Source organism: Halichoeres trimaculatus, unplaced genomic scaffold (assembly GCF_033239565.1).
Source record: "Halichoeres trimaculatus isolate MK-OKI-2021-1 unplaced genomic scaffold, fHalTri1.1 fHalTri1_scaffold_1, whole genome shotgun sequence".
NCBI classification, from domain to species: domain Eukaryota; kingdom Metazoa; phylum Chordata; class Actinopteri; order Labriformes; family Labridae; genus Halichoeres; species Halichoeres trimaculatus.
In genome coordinates this window covers 31,813,593-31,832,314 of record NW_027437179.1, presented here as the reverse complement: position 1 = coordinate 31,832,314, position 18,722 = coordinate 31,813,593, and the positions used below count along the sequence as shown (strand labels likewise).

General features: G+C 39.7%; 1 protein-coding gene across 1 annotated transcript; it reads left to right on the top strand.

The window, feature by feature from the left end:
* The first annotated feature begins 1,985 nt into the window (after positions 1–1,985).
* LOC141793795 (suppressor of tumorigenicity 7 protein-like) lies at positions 1,986–18,673 on the top strand. Its single transcript, XM_074674667.1, has 15 exons — positions 1,986–2,164; positions 2,558–2,640; positions 3,617–3,776; positions 3,853–3,907; positions 3,990–4,105; positions 4,301–4,379; positions 4,623–4,711; positions 5,397–5,497; positions 5,593–5,707; positions 5,821–5,893; positions 6,018–6,120; positions 13,856–14,006; positions 14,445–14,537; positions 14,622–14,761; positions 17,086–18,673. The coding sequence occupies exons 1-15, from the start codon at positions 1,996–1,998 to the stop codon at positions 17,179–17,181; spliced, it is 1,623 nt and encodes a 540-aa protein (XP_074530768.1). The 5' UTR covers positions 1,986–1,995; the 3' UTR covers positions 17,182–18,673.
* Positions 18,674–18,722: the final 49 nt, after the last annotated feature.

Genomic DNA, 18,722 nt, shown 5'->3' with positions numbered 1-18,722 from the left:
TTTCAAGCCTTAAAGAGCAGCCTCTTAAGTAATAATGAGAGTGAGAAATGCAGTGCATTTAAGTGAAAATCCTGATTAATTATGTATGATTAGAGGACTCTTAAAAGCTTTGGGGAGCGAAAAAGAAAGAAACTACATAAACAGAACATGAAGTCCAGAACGGCTGGATGGATACCAGACGGGAAATTGTAAATGAACCTTAAGTATACAGGTGACTGCAGAATGATGAAGGATATTGCTTCTGCATGGCTGGACCCTGGCTGACCGTTTGTGTACAGGTCATGTCACACTTTGTTTGCAATTTTTATATTAGTTTTGAGTTTTATATTTGCATTTTACTGAATATAAAAGTATACCTTTGCCCCCTGTACTAAATAAAAATGGAATTCTAATGTGTTTTAACCAAGATATGAAATAATGACATGCACACACTGGAAATGTCCTTGTATTCATTTAAACATTATGTATGTTTGACAGTTGTAGATAGTTAACCAATATAGGCGCAGGACAAACAGAGGAGATGATAACACTGTTTACCAGGTATGATCTTAGGAGTTACATGCTTGTTTTATCATTTGGAAACATCAGTTATGACAGAAATAGATTCAGACATGCAGGTCATAACTGTAAAATCCAGATTACTTCAACAGACTTGACTTTTTCCTCTCCCCCTCCTCTTTTATTCTCCTCCTGTCTTTCCCCTTTCTGCCTCCCTGTCAGTGGCATCATGCATGTTTTCACCTCCAAAGTGATTGTACCTGATTTATATGACAGGCCTTTAACCCTGCGTGTGCCTGTCCATCAGCATCAGGCAGAAAACACCCAAGGGCATGTGTGAGCAGGACCAAATCCGGCTCTCTGTCATTCAGTGGCTGCAACCTCCAACCAGAACGCAGTCCAACAAATCACATTTTATTCTTGCACTGTTAGGAAGTGAGTCAGAAACACAAGGTGAGAAGTGCTGCAGGTTGTGTACATCCAAAAATATACTTCCATCTCACAGCAACAATCTTATTGGATTGTTTCTCTTTGAGGGCAGACTTATATGGGTATGCAAATCCTGCCATACCATTTGGATCCAGTTCTCAGCCTTGTTTGGTAATTAATTTGAAGAAAATATGAGCTCAAAGAGTGCACTTGCCAGCTAAAAGCATGAATTTTAATGTACTGTGAGAGACAACAAGGAAGTGGTCCTATGTGAGCATTGTCTCCACCATGTGTCAGTATTTGGCAACATGTGAGAATGTATTTATGTTGTACTGCCTCCACCTATTGGTCATAGACAGCATTACAAGTTTAAAACAGATACATTAGCCATAAAAAAAGGTTTGGGCTGCGTTTTCTTTTACATTACAATTACAGCAGAGATTAAGAAATTAAAGTAACATACATATCATTTCTTAATTGCCATAATCAATCAAGTTTATAGTTTACTTGAGTAGAAAACAGCTAGATTATTAGGATTAATAGAGGAGCTCCCTTAAGCATAAGTGAAACTATTACCAAATATAACTATTGCTGTCAAGTTCTTCTAATTTTGCATTCATAATACACGTCAAACGTTGCATTTTGTAGAAGAAAAACTCATATCAAGTAAAAAAATATGGTTATGCTGTAATTGTGATTTTTTTACTTGATCTTTTAAATGATAACGAAGTACAATTTCATTTACAGTCAATTTCTTCTTAATGTTGCCGCTTTAATCATCAGAGATGAAATGCTATAAACGCATTTGAAAGGCTATACAACGCAATTATCCTGGATGCGCATTGCTCACTTGAATGCATTGCGTTGTATAAAGTATTTTGGAGATTTCATGCGTCGTTTATATTTTCCAAGTCGGTTGTTCACTTAAAATCGACATCTGTTCATGTAAATAGCTATTTAGCACTAATGCACATTTTCTCTTTTGGAAACTTTGTGTGAAGCGCTCGAGCAGAACTCGTCCTACTTGATGGTCACGTGACTCTTCTGTTTACAGGCATCCGGAGAAACATGGAGGACACCGCTGGCAGTAATCCCCAATCTCTCGGATTTACAGAAAAATTAAAGTCGTGGCTCTCTTGGTCATGGACTTACGTGTGCTTCATTTGGTTGGGCATGGTGCTGATTATGATTTACGTCCTGTGGAGTCCGCTCAAACTGCAGGAAACTCTTACCTCAGGTGAATTAAAGCGGTGTTAGCTAGCTATTGTTAGCATCTAGGCTGGTTTGACAGTTTATCTGACTGATTCAGGAACACTTAGCGGACACTTTCTGTTATTACTAGAGACGGGTTTTTAAGCACATATTCCAGCCTCATTGTTACGCTGATATCTAATTGTTACATTCACAGTGTATATTAATATGATTAGTTTGTCGTTGAACCATGCAGCTTCGGTTATCCAGATGAGATCATAATTTTCGCCATACATCAGCTTTGATAAACTCCAACTCTTTATCTCTGTGTTTGCATTTGTTTAATGCATACCTTTTTAATGGCACGGTCACAGCAGTGGATACAAGCTCCAGACATCCCTATTATCATTTTGGTTAACTCCTCTTCTTCGCTTTTCAGCATCAGTGTTTTTGAATACACTGACCCCCAAGTTCTACGTGGCTCTCACTGGAACCTCATCACTCATCTCTGGACTCATCCTTGTGAGTTACTCTTCAGTTATTTTCTCCTGCATAAAATGTCATCTCTGTAGGCTCCAGTTTGATTTTAAGCCACCTACAAGATATAGCAGCCATACATATACATACAGCTATACGATATACAGCTCAGTTAAGATTCCGTGGGGATCAGATATGGGGGTTGGTGTGTAGAGTCGTGTCATTTTCAAATTAGGAGCTGTGATGTTTAATAATATTTGATATACATTTACAAACTGAGTTCGTCTCCCTTACTTAATCGGTGAGCTTAAAACTATAGGGTCATACTTCTGTACAATACTACAAGGAGCAAAACAAGTGCTCCCTGAATCTCCTTTGTGTGACTAGGAGGAAAATACCAAAAAAAAAAAAAGGTTCCTCTGACTCTGGCAATCCAAACTAGGTAACAGGAAAGCAATATTTGCTGGCTAGACTGGTGTTTGCCAGGGGAAAGGAAGACAATGATGGCCAGAGTTGAAAACCAAAGAAGATAGGTTATTCCTTCCCCTTTAAGGGGGCATTACAGATGATATGATTGTAACAGACACCAAAGCTACATTCAGTGCATTTTTAATGTGGCAAGTACAGAAAAGTCCAGCGTGAGTTTATGTGTACATTTATTGATCAAAACTGACCTGCATGTGGGGGGAACAGCAAAAAAGGAATACTTTGCTGCATGATGTTATACCACTGTGAACACAGGGGCCAGTTAAGTCAGGCTTTGTAGTTTCCTTTGAAAGATCTACAAGTTTTTGTTTTTCTGTATTGTCATCAAAATTGTAAGCAGATAAAAAAGGTAACCAGGATAAGAAGAGACATATTTTTACTGGTCACACTGCTGTGAATGTTAAAAAAAAGTTGGTCACAAACAAGCAATGAAGTGTGGCTTTGTTCACTTTTCTCTGCACCAGAATGAATCTATCTGTTGCATTTTTATGTACATTTGGTCAAGCATGCTTTTCTTGATGTTTCTTCCCCTCAGATATTTGAGTGGTGGTATTTCCGTAAATATGGGACCTCATTCATTGAGCAAGTATCAGTGAGCCACCTGCGTCCTCTTCTGGGTGGAGTGGAGAGCAGCTCCACCACTGGTCTGTTCACATCAGTAAATGGAGAGGCAGAGCCCAGGCCCAGTGTCTCAGGTAAATAAAGAAGAATCTAACAGCAGTCAAACTTACAAATGTGCACATACTAATCCCACTACCTTCTTTTTGGCAGAGTGTAAAGTCTGGAGAAACCCTCTGAATCTGTTTAGAGGAGCAGAATATAACAGGTATGCTTGACTTTTACATACAGAAAAGCTTTGGAGAGAACATATGAGTTATTCAAGCCATTCTTTCTTCTGTACACTACAGGTATACCTGGGTTACTGGAAAGGAACCTTTAACATATTATGATATGAACCTGTCTGCTCAAGACCACCAGACCTTCTTCACGGGGGACACTCCACAGTTAAGGCCAGAAGATGCAGGTGAGTTTGAATCTTTTCAGATTCTTAGTGAGAATGCAAAACATCTAAAAGGAAAAGGCTGAGTGTATGTCTGGAGAGCATTGTTTCTTATCTGTAAATGATTCTAATTAACTTTTCTTGGCTGACAAACAATTAAATATGTCAGGACTGAGAGTTCGCATCTATAATAAGCTTGAGTTCATCATCTCATTACAGTGATGCAGAAAGCCTGGAGAGAGAGGAATCCTCAAGCCAGGATCAGAGCAGCTTACCAGGCCATAGAAATAAACCATGAGTGAGTGCTACACTTGCAGTTACACATCATCTGAATTACTGTATCTGTCAGCATAATTCTATATGTGCCATCACAACATCTACCATTCAAATGAAATTTTGAAAAGTATAATTCTGAGGCCGCCTCCCATTTCGTGACTCTGTTATCACTCTGATAATTTGGATATCATATTTGACCGATAACTTTCTGTGGACACATAGCTGTATCTCATTTGCAGTAGTGAACATATGTTTCTTTGTACAGATGTGCTGCTGCCTATGTGTTGCTCGCTGAAGAAGAAGCCACAACCATCACAGAAGCAGAGCGTCTCTTCAAAAAAGCACTAACGATCGGTAAGAAAACATCGGAATACATTCAGACAACTCAGTTGTGAGCACAAAGGCAAGGCAGCAAAGCTAGCTCACTAAAAATGACTAATTGGCAACTAAACCTACTTCAGATCCTGCTTTTTTGACACACCCTGCCTCATCACCTGTTTTTCTTCTTCACATATCAGGTAAGGGTGGTTTTTAATAGAGCAGGCTACACCTTTAACCAACCACTTGTTTTAGGAAAGTTTTCATCAATCAATCACAGCTTTTTCTAGACACAAGTCCACAAGATGTGTATAAAGTTGTGGTAAATATACAAATTTTCTTCCCTATTGAGAACAGGCCAAGTCTGAGTCTCCCTCTCACCACAGTTTAATAGAAAAACGTATTTTAACAATGTGTACTTTAGATGAAGCATCTGCTATGTTGTTATGTTGGTTCTCAGATTCTGAAGGAGTCCACACCTAAAACACCAAAGAAACAAGCTGAGCTGGCACAACAAGTATAGGCCGAGATACATAAATGAAACAACAATTGCTGCCTTTCTGTTAGCCTAGCTCAAGTTAGACTACCTATGACCACATGCTGGTGCAGAGAACAAACAGCTTTACATATTTATTCTTCTGTTTATTTATTATTTTATTTCTTATGTAAAGATATTAAAGAAGTGGTCTCTATAAACTGTCTTATTGTCTATACTTCACAGCTGGAAAAGATATCAACCTACTGGTATACATTAAACGCAGACTGGCGATGTGTGCACGTAAGCTCGGGCGCATTAAAGAAGCAGTAAAAATGATGAGAGATGTGAGTTTGCTGAGTTACTATCTTCAAAACTTTAACAATAAAGTTTTACTAGCATGGTAAATTAATGTTTTATGTTTTTATATCTCTTTTTACAGTTAATGAAGGAGTTCCCTTTATTAGGAATGTTAAATATACATGAAAACCTCTTGGAGGCACTTCTAGAGCTGCAGGCATACGCTGATGTCCAAGCAGTCCTCGCCAAATATGATGGTAAGAGTGAACCTAATTTGAAAGTGAAAGCCTTTATGGACGGTTACATTGAAATATTTCTAAAAAGTTCGGTGAATTAAGTCACAGGATTCCCTTTTTTCTTTCTTTTATAGACATCAGTTTGCCAAAATCAGCAACAATATGCTACACATCAGCACTGCTGAAAGCACGGGCTGTATCAGATAAGTAGGTTTTCCTGTAACTCATTGTTGCATGCTACTCTACATGACAGTATCATCAAGATAACCTGTTTTAATGACTGCATCCACAACATAGCGAGCAGTGTGTCATATTCGGTGTGCCGTCTCAGATTTTCTCCAGAGGCTGCATCAAGGCGAGGGCTGAGCACAGCAGAAATGAATGCTGTGGAGGCTATACACAGAGCTGTTGAGTTTAATCCACATGTGCCAAAGGTAAGAAAGCAAACTAATGAGTGTCACCTAACCTGCATACCCTATGGATTAATATTTCTTTTACTGTAGTTCCCTCCAGCAGCCATTTGAAATCACAAGTAGCAATAGTTATGCATACAATTTTAACATACCATTAAACTATAATACTGTACTTTGATCTTGCCCCATCTGGTTCATGCATATGTTGCACTTTGTTATACAAACATAAATATCATTCAGAACTAGCTGCTTTGAAAAGGGAAGAAAAAGACTACACTCCCCAAGCTGACCAGATGATGAATACATTTCATTATTCAGCCTCTCAGAGGACTTGGGTTGTGGACTATATAAAACATGGAGTCCCAGTCCAACAATTGCAGTCACCATACAGTACTGGCTGACTCAAACTAATTTCCAGTCAACCTAGCAAGAAGCAAAAAGGCATTGGAGGCAAGCCTTTAGCCCAGGAATGTTCAAAGTCAGGCCCAGGGGTTCACCATGGCCTCAGATCCATTTTCATGCAGCCCAAGCTTTCATCTAACAATCTATTAATTACGCCACTTAAATTAATCATGTTCTTAATTATATGTGCATTTATAGTAAATCTAGTAATGTCTCACAGAACTTCATTTGGACTGCACATAGGCTGCTTACATAAAGCTAAACTCTCTACATGCTGCTGAAACTCAACAACCCTTGTAGATGATGTGTTTAAATGAATGTGTTTATCATGATGTGAAAATGAAGTTTAAGAAACACATTAGAGAACACAAGACTAGATAAAGATTATAAAATGGTGCAAAAAATGGTGAAAAGAATTGTTCAGAATTCAGGATGAAAAGTGTTGGGGTTGTTTGCAGGTCAGATATTCTAAAAATCATCATGAAAAACAATCTTGAGACAATCCTGAACCTGATCCTGCCATAAAAGATCGTAATCACTTACCATCCTGTATCAAGAGACATTTGACTATTTCTGTAAAAGTAGCACAAGTATATTTGACACCATGTAGGTACTGATTTTTTTTTCTTCACAGAAATCACCTAAATAAATAGTTAGCAAATAGAGCATTCAAATGTGACTTTCACAACCAATAAATATGTCAGTAAGAGCAGCTGGTCCTTGCTCATTTTCACAGAATCTACTGTGGCCCTCTTTGAAATAAGTTTGGTAATCCCTGCTTTTGCCTATTGGCTAACAACTACAATATACATACCTGACAGCCAGGTAAGCAACACCTCCAATCATGTCTGATCATGCTCTTTATCTTAATATCTTAAATAAGTAAATGGGCTTAAAACATCACCCCCCTGTAGAATCTATTCTCACCAAAACTGTTTAATGTACCAGGCGATAAACATGTTTATTTCTGCTGTAAGAATTCAAGCAGTTACATTTTCTAGCACTTCTGCATTTAATTTTCAAACATTAGAGGTTGCTGCTTGAGCATTATGCCAAGAAGGATAATGAATTGAGTATGGTAAAATGCAACCAGATGAAGTCATATATTATGGTATTTTTGGCATGCAACACTTGAAAAGTATGTAATGGGAAAGAGAAAAATCTCTTTCTGGCATACTGAGTGTTATGGAGGTTTGGTATTTGGATTCAGCCTCAGACTTCCACTTAAGAACTGTGTTGATATGACTTGGCTTGAACCTTTTGGGATCAGGGCCGTTTACATACTGTTTGATTTTCCCCTTTCTTAGTGAAATTAATGTATGTAAGTATTATTTCATTAGTTCATCTGTTACAGTGCAAGGGGTTTTGGGTATGTTAACTCAAATACTAGCTCAGAGGTTTGAGAGGGCCTGCATGTCCAAGAAAAAAAACGTCCAGAATGAGCTTTTTTTTGCAGTAAGAAGTGGTGCGACTTTGAGTTACAACAGTCTTTATTTCAGAAATACTTCTGGCTTACCAGCAGGTGTCAGTGTAGGTACATGTCTAGCATTTTTGTAATTCAATTGATACAATTAAAATGAAACTTTTTTGTTTCCTTGGTTTGATTTTGCAACTATTGGCTGCTGGAAAAGGGCATTGCACAATTTTGTTTCATACATGCATCATGTGTTTTAAAATGTTTTAATGTAAAAAAAAAATGTAAATGTTTAAAAACCATGTTACTGTCTGTGTGATAATAAGTAGAGCCCTCTTCACCTGAACCAGGTAGAACATGTGACAACACCTGGATGTATCACAAGCCTTTCACATTGGTTCCCACAGGATTCAGTGTCACTCACACACACACAGACACACAGACACAGACACAGACACACACACACACACACACACACACACACACACACACACACACACACACACACACACACAGACACACACACACACACACACACACACACACACACACACACACACACACACACACACACACACACACACACACACACACACACGCACACAATCACACAAAGGCAGTTGCAGTACAATTTTGTCTCAGTTTAGCCTTTGTTGTCCCTGTTGTTTCATCTCATGGGCTCAAAGAGAAAAAAAGACTGTGTGTGTGTGTGTGTGTTTTGTGTGTGGAAGGGAGGGGAAATCAGCCACCACTTTGATCCAGCCTTTGATTTTAAAAGAAATGCCCTCATCTTCAATGACTTTCCAACTTTTCCCTCCCTGGAGGCAGGCATCCTCTTTCTCGCCTCTCATCACCTACCCTTGTCTTTCTCATCATCTCATGTTCCTTTATCGACACGTATCTCCTTTTTCAGTCCAAAACTGACTCTGAATTTTGTCACCACTGCCAATTTGACCCAAATGACTCATAAAAATAATAGGAGACATCCATAGCACACCTTTCTCAAAGGGTGATTAGTAGCCCCACGATCTCCCAGCATTTGAGTGGTATCTGTTGGGATCAAAGGAGGGGGGGTTGCTTTGTGTTGTCTGGCACGTTTCAATGATGAGTGTAGCTGTGGCCTTTTCAAACCCTTGATGGCCTGTTGCCTCTAAAGTAGGATTTTCCTCAAAGTTCTTGAGAGCCTTGCTCTGTTGTGTGTAATTTAAACTCATCTAGAAATGTGTGTATAATTTAACAAAGCCATCAGCTAAGATTACGGGACATTTGTGTAAGGCTTCAACTAATGAATACTTTCATAGATTCTTATCTATTTAAACAATTGAATAAACCAAATATTCAAACTGTCAAGAAATGTTCCAACTAACAATCGTTAATGACTAGAGTTTATGAAAGTGTCAAAACATGATCAAATAACAGAAGTTGATGCACACAGGCTGAATGCATTAAGAAGGCGAGGCGGATTCTAGTTAGCCACCCTTTAGCTGTTAATATTATAAACACTGAAGACAGCTAAACATAATGTAATACTAAGCTGAGGGAAAAGTTTGACATTTTGGCAAATTTGATGAGAACAATAAAATCAATTTCTGTCGTGCGAAATACACAGCATTCAGTTAGCTTAGCTTAGCTTAGGTCTTCAGCTCATCTGTATTTTTCTTTTTCTCATCTTCCTTTTAATAATTATCAAGAAAGTTCAGGTCAGGTAACTCAGATGGCATATCAAACTGTAATATCACGGGCAACAAATCATTTAGTAGCAGTTTTGGCACTGTGGGCAGGTTTTAAGACTTGTCGACCTGATTTAAGACCAGTCATCTCTGATTCTACTGGTGTAATGTGTGTGAATGTATGTTTCTGTTCAAGTGTGGTGAAGGTTTTTCTAAAACGTCAAGTGAAGGTTGGAAAAAAAGTAGACATCCAATGGACTTCTGCCAAACTGTCCACGTGGATAATTAAGGAACAATGCTGGGTCAAGCATTGAGTGTACGGGTGTTTTATCAAGCATGCCAAGGAGATTATATATGAACCATTTTCATGCTAGTCCACATCACATGAGCTTATACAAACTGCCCAAAAAGCTAGACACACAATAACACCCCCCCCCCGTTTATAGTGCCCTCCTCCTCCCTAATGACCCCTTAGCGCCTCTCCGCATTTTGCCCCAATTTACCTCCTCCTCTTTATTCTCCTCTATTTTCCTTTCCTCCTCATCATCTTGTCCTTCTTGATTTACCCTCCTCCACCTATTTCTCCATCATTCTGTCCATTCCCATCAGTTTCTCTCCCAGTCAGTGGTTAAGGAACAGCCGGATTGACGTGATAACTGATCAAGTGTTTCTTCTATCTGAATCTGCTCTGTGTTTACATGTACAACCACTTTGGTTGATGTAAGCCCATTTTAAAGCAGCCTGGGTGACCCAGGCCCATCTACCTTGCTAGTTTACTCCACTTTAGGAGGCAGTTTCTCATCTCACCCCATTCAGGTTGACATGTTTTCATCTAGATTGCCTGTGAAGGCCCCGAGATGGCGACCTTTGCTTGGTTTACCTTTGAAATTGGCTTTTTGGTTTGTAAATTGAGACGGGGTAATAGTCATGGGTTTGTACTGAATTAAGATGGATGAGGTTTGACGAGGAGAATGGGGGGTTTGGTTTGAGGACATGCAGTTGGTTTTCTGAATACATCCACTCCCTCTGTGGATTTTGAACAAGCTAGTCATGGTGTTTACTGACTGCATGAAATTATTAATCTCTGTTTGGATGTCTAACACTAACACCTGTTGGTCTATATGTAAATTCTCTCACTGTATGCTTGTGTGTTTGTTTGACCCTTCCAGAGCTACAAGGCTGATGTCATTGTTGCCTGTGTGTCCCATTGTGCGGGGCATAGTGCTGCAGATTAGAATCAGAAGGCAGCTTATGAGTTATGCTCTGGGCTTATGACTGCCCAGGATAAAAGGAGAACACATGAAATTCAATCCCTTCATCAAAGAGGCGACAGGGAGTAGAGAAGCAGGCAGAAGAACAAGAATGAGGCGAGGGGAGGGAGGTGGGCAGGCCAGCAGAGGACTGAGGTGTCACCAGGTCTAATGCTGTGGCATGAGAGGAAGGACAGCTGAGCAGCCAGCCTCTCTAAATTATTAATCTTAAAACACACAGGACCCAGAACCACATGGGTGCCGTATACAGGTCTTTCATGATCGGCGTGTCCTTTGAGGACTTTATAAGTGATCTTGAAATAGTCTCAATTTTTAAATATTTATCATAAACCACAATTAAAATTAGGGCCAAAATCTGTTATTTGTCAATGACATTTTTCAGTATCTGAATTTTGTTTGGGCTTTCCCTGGTGGGCACGAACCCATTCACAGCATTTAAACCAAAAGTCCCGGTCACACTACACTAGCCGGCAAAGTTCAGCAGCAAGAGCCAAGACCTGTCTTTTTTCCTGGAGAAAAGGATTCCTTTGATTTATTTTGTAGCAATGTCAGACACTGGGGCTGGACTGTACTAAAGAAGCAGAGCAAAAGAAAGCTAAAACATGCTGTTTGATCTCAACGTTGTGCCAAATCTGATCAGGCCGAATAAAATCTTTTAAAATGTATCCTTTGAGTATGTAAGTTTTCTAAAAAAAAAAGGATAAAAAAAAGGTTGGTTCACTTCTAAAACATAGAATAATTTGAGTGTTCAATGGGCCCCAAATTACACTCACTCTTGTACTTGTCATGTGATCCTTTGTGCAAGTTCTTAGGTGTTATATAAGATACATGTATGTTATTTTATTAGTTATGGCAGTTTCGTGCTACTCTACAGCAGAGAAGTCACAGGTTAGCTCTTTAGCTGGCATGCTGCCTAGAGAATGGTGAAAGGGTAGTTCTCAGAGCGATCTGAGAGGAGGATGAAGGGAGACAGTCAAATCTCTTGGCTGAAGCAGGGAGAAAATGATTTAAGCAAGTCAGAAAGGATAAGTGAGAAGGGCAAACAAGCAGCTCCTGGGTGTTTCTAGCAGCAGGTCGTGGGACGTTAAAGCAGTAAGACAAGAGGGTGGGAGACATAGCGGTCTAGAAGGATGGAGTGCTTACACCTGTTTGGTCTTTTCGTGCACGAGTGAGCCTTTACTCAGGGAGGTAGCATGTAGGGAATAGGCAGCACAGATGTAGGTGGTCCTGGCTGTGTGTAGACAGCATGTACAGTCGTTGACTGCTCTGGTCATAGAATGGACACAGTTAGTCCTAAGCACCCCTCTGTGGACTGACATTGACAACCTCCTCCTGTATCAAAGGGCCCATATTAGATTCATTGTCAGCAAAAGAAGCTGCAGTCATTTTGGCATCTTTATAGATTTTACATACTCGGAAGAAGACACACCTGCCCCAAGAGTTTGTGTGTGCTTACATGCTGGTACTAAGCAGATCTGCTGTTTTCTGCTGCAACTGATGGTTGCAGGTATTTGGTCATTAACCACAGATCAAATTAGATTAGGATAGTGAAGTCATAAATTTGTTAGAGCAATGATAATTTTCCAGAGGAAAACACAAATGGCATGTCTGTTCTTCATTAAATTGCAATCCATCAAAGAGAAATTTAACAAATAAGGCAGAGAAGTGGAGTACTGTAACTTGGGAGAAGACTCATATCTTGGGAGCTAAAAGAGCATGACGGAGGGCTGGAAACAGACGGACAGAGATGAGCCAGGTCGAATAGTCTTTTGGCAGACTGTGACCATGAAGGCATAAGTGGGGAAAAAGGGTACAGCAGGGGTAGATGGGTGAAGCGGCACGGTCTGGCTGGTTAGATGGATGGATGGCTCGCTGGCTGGCTGAGCCTGTGACCATGGAAGGGATTAGACGGGATTAGCTGTGGGGTAACCTTCCCAAAGTGTCAGTCTGAGATCCAGAGCGCTGTGAAGCTGGCCGCCTGGGAATCCAGCCCAGGGGGCCCCAACCCCGCACAGGGGTTTTGTTTAACACAGACCCCTGCCACACTGGGCACCACAGATATAAAGTGTATAGAGTGGCAGGCTTATCAAAGCTGATACAGACATGTCAAAAATGTATCTGCTTACGGAGTTAGGCCTCAGTGAGATATATTTGTCACAAAAAAAATTATTACACTACTCAAGTGTAAGTTTGGATGCTTGCTCCTCTTTGTTTTAGAAAACTGTAACTGTTCTATAGACTGTAACTCTGCGCTGTAGACCTTGTCAGCACAGTGAACCGGCTGACTTGACGGGACAAACTTACACAGAAGAGAAGAAGAGGAGGGGTGAGCAGGGGGATGTTACACATTCATGGAATGAATGTACTGTACTGTAACAATAACACACAGTCAGAGAGCTTTGGAAAGCTTTTCCCTCCCACCTTGAACAATTGCAAAAGAAGGCTGTCAACAAATACCTCACATGAAGAAAATATGTTTTCAGTCTTCTGGGAGTCAACCGGAGGGAGTTGCACAATAAAATAGAATAAGTGAAGTGCTGATGGAGAAACGGCAACGTGGATGAATCGATTAAAGCTGTATTAATTGATTTTTGGCCACAAGGGGGCAGACTTTTTAAAATCAAACCCACATCAAGAGTTTCATTTCGCCATGTCAGCTGTTAGATCTAAAAATGTTTAAATTAGCTGGTTTTGTTTAGCTTCTTAAAAAAAAACAGAAAGGAAACAAATGTGCAACAAAATGTGAGCATCTTGGCTTGCCCAGTTTCCATCATAATTTTTAAAACATATTGCATTAAGGACTGATAGTCACCTAACAGACTTTGGTTGTTGAAAGTAATGGTTGCACATTATCAGATTTTCAACAATGCTACATGAAAAGTTCATCTTGGATATACATTTCTGCTTTTCTGTTCCAAGTTTAGGAGCTGAAAAGCAACATTCTGTTGAACTGTCAACTTACCAGGAGTCTTTTGTTTCTTTCGTTTTCCTGTCTGCAGTACTTGTTGGAGATGAAGAGCCTGATCCTGCCTCCAGAGCACATCTTGAAGAGGGGTGACAGTGAGGCAGTGGCATACGCTTTCTTCCACCTGCAGCACTGGAAGAGAGCAGAAGGAGCCTTAAACCTACTACACTGCACATGGGAGGGCAGTATGTATCATTTTATCACCACTTCCTGAGTATTTTCATTCAAGTTGAAAGATTTGCTTTATTCAAAGGTAACATTTTCATCCAGTGTTTCGAAGAGCCAGCCTATTAGCAGCAACTTTGCATGTTGCTCTTTGTCTCTTTGCTCTCTCATGGGTCAACTATGCTCAGAACATCCACAGATACTCTTCTTCTGATTATACAAGGATGAGATCATTGTTCCAATGAAGTCTGTGAAGATTGTTATTGTTGTATTTCATCTGGATGTTAGTATCTTGTCACTCTGTTTAAGATCTTTGCTACGTCACTGATTCACAGGAAATTGTGTCAGTGTCTTCTAGACTCTTTTAAAGTCACCAGATTCAGCTTGAGATAATATTCTCAGAAAGTCATAATTGGGGTGTTCTTTGTCTTATATTAACTTACTGTCCTCTTTTGCAGCCTTTAGGATAATTCCCTACCCACTAGAGAAGGGTCACCTGTTTTACCCTTACCCTGGATGCACAGAAACAGCAGATAGAGAGCTGCTGCCCTGTAAGTATACCAGCATCAGCACCCTACTATTTAAACCCCTGTGTTTCTATTATGTCAGCTCTGACCGTTTTTATTTCTCTGCAGCGTTTCATGAGGTGTCTGTGTACCCAAAGAAAGAGCTTCCCTTCTTCATCCTCTTCACAGCAGGCCTTTGCTCCTTCACTGCCATGCTGGCCATGCTCACACATCAGTTCCCTGAGCTCATGGGTGTCTTTGCCAAAGCAGTAAGCGCTTTAACACCTCTTAATTGTTGATTTATATTATTTTACTCCAGTTTCAAGGAGATGTGTGTGTAAGTAATCTGACTGGTGGTTAGATCCTCGATTAACGTCTAATATTTTTATGTCTGTAATTTAAAATGTGTGGTGTTGTAACCCAAGTCTTTTGACCCTTCCAGTAATTGCTGGCTTCCATCACTGTCAGGAACACTGGAGGCTCATGGGAGTCGTAGGCCTATAAAGTATTTGTTTCCCGCCAAAATAAGCTGTTGTCCAAGTTAAGCTATCAGTGACCACAGCTGATTAATGCAAGCTTATCACCACAGCCAACACGGCCTGCAGCCCAAAAGACTTAAACTCTGCAAATGTGGGCATGTTCTTTCTTCTTCTGTTTATGTATCATCATTGTATTGTGTTGTCTGTTTTTGGCCTGTTTGGCACACTCCTTACTCTAGCTAATCCTTTGTTTATGGTCATGTTGTTTATTAGGGCCTGCCTCCACATGGACTTGTAGCAAAAACAAGGCCGCGCAGAACATCGAGTGCTCCTCCTTTTGTTATGGGAAAGATTGAGTGCAGATAGGATTTTTACAGCAGCTCCAGCGAGCCTGGTTTTTGTAATGCTCTGATGGAGAGCATGAAAACTATTGAGGGAGGAACACAGAGGTCCTCTCTGCCTTCTGAGGAAAAACAGATTTATTCTGAATCTGCTGGTCCTCAACAGAAGACCCAAGCAAGGCAAGACAGTGGTGGCTGCTGTGGCAGCTTTCCTTCCCCTTTATTTATAGATACCAGACCGTATGGGACAAGAGTTACATGTGTTTCATATACAAAATGGGGTTAGAGGAGCACTTGATTTGCACTTGTCTGGCTTGGCTGATCGCCCACTTATGAGACTATAAAAGTGTCAAATGTATCAAGCACACCTAAAGCAGCTCCAGAAAGAAGCCATATTTTAATATTTCAGAGGGCATTTCACTGGTACTAGCTTATTTAAATCACTTCTATAGGCTTTCAACCTTTAAACAAACACACATTTTGTACAACAGATGAGCTAGAACCTCATCACTACCTGTGTGTGGATATATGAGCTCATGAAAAGACTTGTTGAGATGCTCCATCTGTGTTCTGATTGTGGAGATTTGTCAGTACGAATAGAAGTAGAAAAATGAAAAAGTTTCAGAGGATCTCCTGAATAAAGAACAGTTTATCTTTTTATTTGGAATTTTATGAGAAACATAATCTTTTCATAGGGTATGCTTTTAATGTCCATTGAGAGCACAAGATCATGGATGGTATAAATTAATTTTCACAAAAGAAAGTGTGATAATGGTCAAAATACACAAATTATATTGAAACATGTTATTTTTGAAAGGCCGTACTAGCGTTTAAACACTGACACACCAAGTGGGGACCACTGTTAAAAAGCATTCACTGTCTGGCTCCTAAAACCAATAATTTTTCAAATTCTGTGGTAGCACATCTGTTTTGATATTATTACAGTTGAGAGTTCTTCAAAAATCCACAGAAATAGAGACCCATCTAAGTTGGGTGAAAATGTAGGTACTTACGAGACCCACCTCAGCTCTGGTTGGATTTTTCCCACCAGACCTTGTCATCCATTTAAGTCATAAATAGTAAATCAGTTTTGTAACAGAGATGATTGTTCTCATTTTGAGGTATGACTTTTCTTGTGCCAGTTTTTTTCCTTCTATATATTTTCCTCTTGTTTTACTCATTTGACTATCTTAAGACTGAAAAGGGAACAAAAAAAATGACTGATTTGAGGTTTAAAAGTGTGTCTTCAAGTAAATTGTGGCTAATATAAAGTTTATCCACCACATCAGATAAATGAATCGAACTGCCAGAACTGTTTCTAAAACAAACTATTAAAAATGAATATAATTAGCCAATGCTGCTTCAGCTGTCTCTTTCCTACACTCGAGGAACTTTCTGGATAGTATATGTAAATGTTCAGCTTGTGACCACCCTGCTGCAGATGTAGTGCTTTGCTTCAAGACCAAAGTCTGTAAGCTGTGGGAAAAACATCACCCTTGTGTTTTCATTATGTAATTGTTATTTTTTGTTGTTGTTTTTTTTTCCACGTATTCTTATTTCTATATAAAATAAAATATTTTGTTTTTTCTTTAGAAAAATTGTTTAGATAAATGAGGAAATGCCCTTTGAGTTGGAATAAATCCTCATTGTAAAATTAATTGGCTTGATAACTGTATTTGTGCGATTCATTGAAGGGTTTGGCTTTAATGTTAACTACAAATGGTTGAGAAAGGTTTTTTACTAAACACTCATTCCTCTCTTCTTCCCTTTCAGTTCTTCAGCACACTCTTTGCTCCCCTGGGTTTCTTTGCAGACAAGATGGAAAGCTTCATGCCGTCCAGTTTTTGGCACCAGCTAACTCGGATCTGACCCCATCCCATACACAAACACACTCGCACACACACACAGCACACACATATACACACTGATACCACTCCAAGCCCTCAGACAAAAAGTGTTTGCTCTCCTGTCTTCAGCATTACTGTCCACTAGCTGCATTGTTACTGATTATGTTGGCTGAGGTTGTATCAACACGCCAATACCACTCTTAAGATGCTCTCCCACACAGTTTGAGCACCCAGTGTTTTTCCAAGACCACATTCAGTGAATAACATTTGCAACCATTTCACAGGGTCATTCATTTCTACTTGTGTTCAAATTGGGCAACTTGAAGTTTCTAAGTATCCCACAAAGCTTGGCTACAGAGTCCCTTGTGAAAAAATCTATAAAATCTTCAGGGGTGTAATGTGTTCAGTACAAAAATCTAAAAACTGTATCCTGTTAGTTAAATCCATTTCAGCTGACTAAACAGGAACAAGAGAAACATCCACATGATGAATATTTAACCCTCATGATCCCATTCTCTTTCATTGCTGAATTATTTAAATGATTCATCAAGTATTTTGGATGGGAACCCAAGTGTCCTGTATCAACCCACCACAGACGTCCTCTAAAGCAAATATAAGTCTGTAACATCTCCTAAAACCAGAGCTGTGATTTACAGCCTCCAAGTGCCTGCAGTGTATACAACGCCTCTGTGGTTCAACAGTTGTTACCATGGCATGACACCTCAGCACTATATCACTGGGGCAACCACCGCCCCCACAACATCAAAAATGTGAATGGGATCATCTCTGGTCACAGTACGGCCTCTGGGTTACACTACAGATCATTTCAAGTCCATTTGTTGTGAATGACACAAAATTGAAAACAAGAGTCACATGATTACAAAAGCCCCAGAGGCCATGGCAGGAAGTGGGGAAAATATATGAATTGGCTTGTCCTGCATTTGATTGGTTTATGTTGCCAGAAATTTGCTGATGTAACCTAGCAAGAGTAGATGCTAAGGAGAAGTCCTCTGAAATTGAGGTTGTGGGTACTGTCCGCACATAAAACACCATCACAGGCCGTGAAGTTTGCACAGCCCTGCACTCCACATTTAACAACTTTGATTACAAAGTGCCTTTCAGTACAACAATATACACATTTGGTTTCAACAGTACTAACACAATTTGGCAATTAGATATCTTTAGTTTCGTCCTTCAAACGCTAATCTGAAACCACCTCAAAATTTGCTTTTTGCAATTTGGCTGCCAGGTCAGAATTACAAAAAGACTTCACTTGTGGTGATACAATGAGACACACAGACTTGTTTACTATGACAGTTTTTAAAATTTGGTTTGTACATACAATTTCCCAGATTTAATTTCAACATATTGATCAAATTATTTCCACTGTGCCCTGTGATATTTGTCTGTGACACCAGAAATGTCAAATTCTGTAGCATACAGCGGAAATGTAAGAGTAAATGCTGAAGACAGGAGAATTTTGGATGGATGTAACAACCCTTGAAAGGGTTTGAAAGCAAAACTCAAAATAAATTGCTCTAACAGTACTATTGTGTTTTGTGA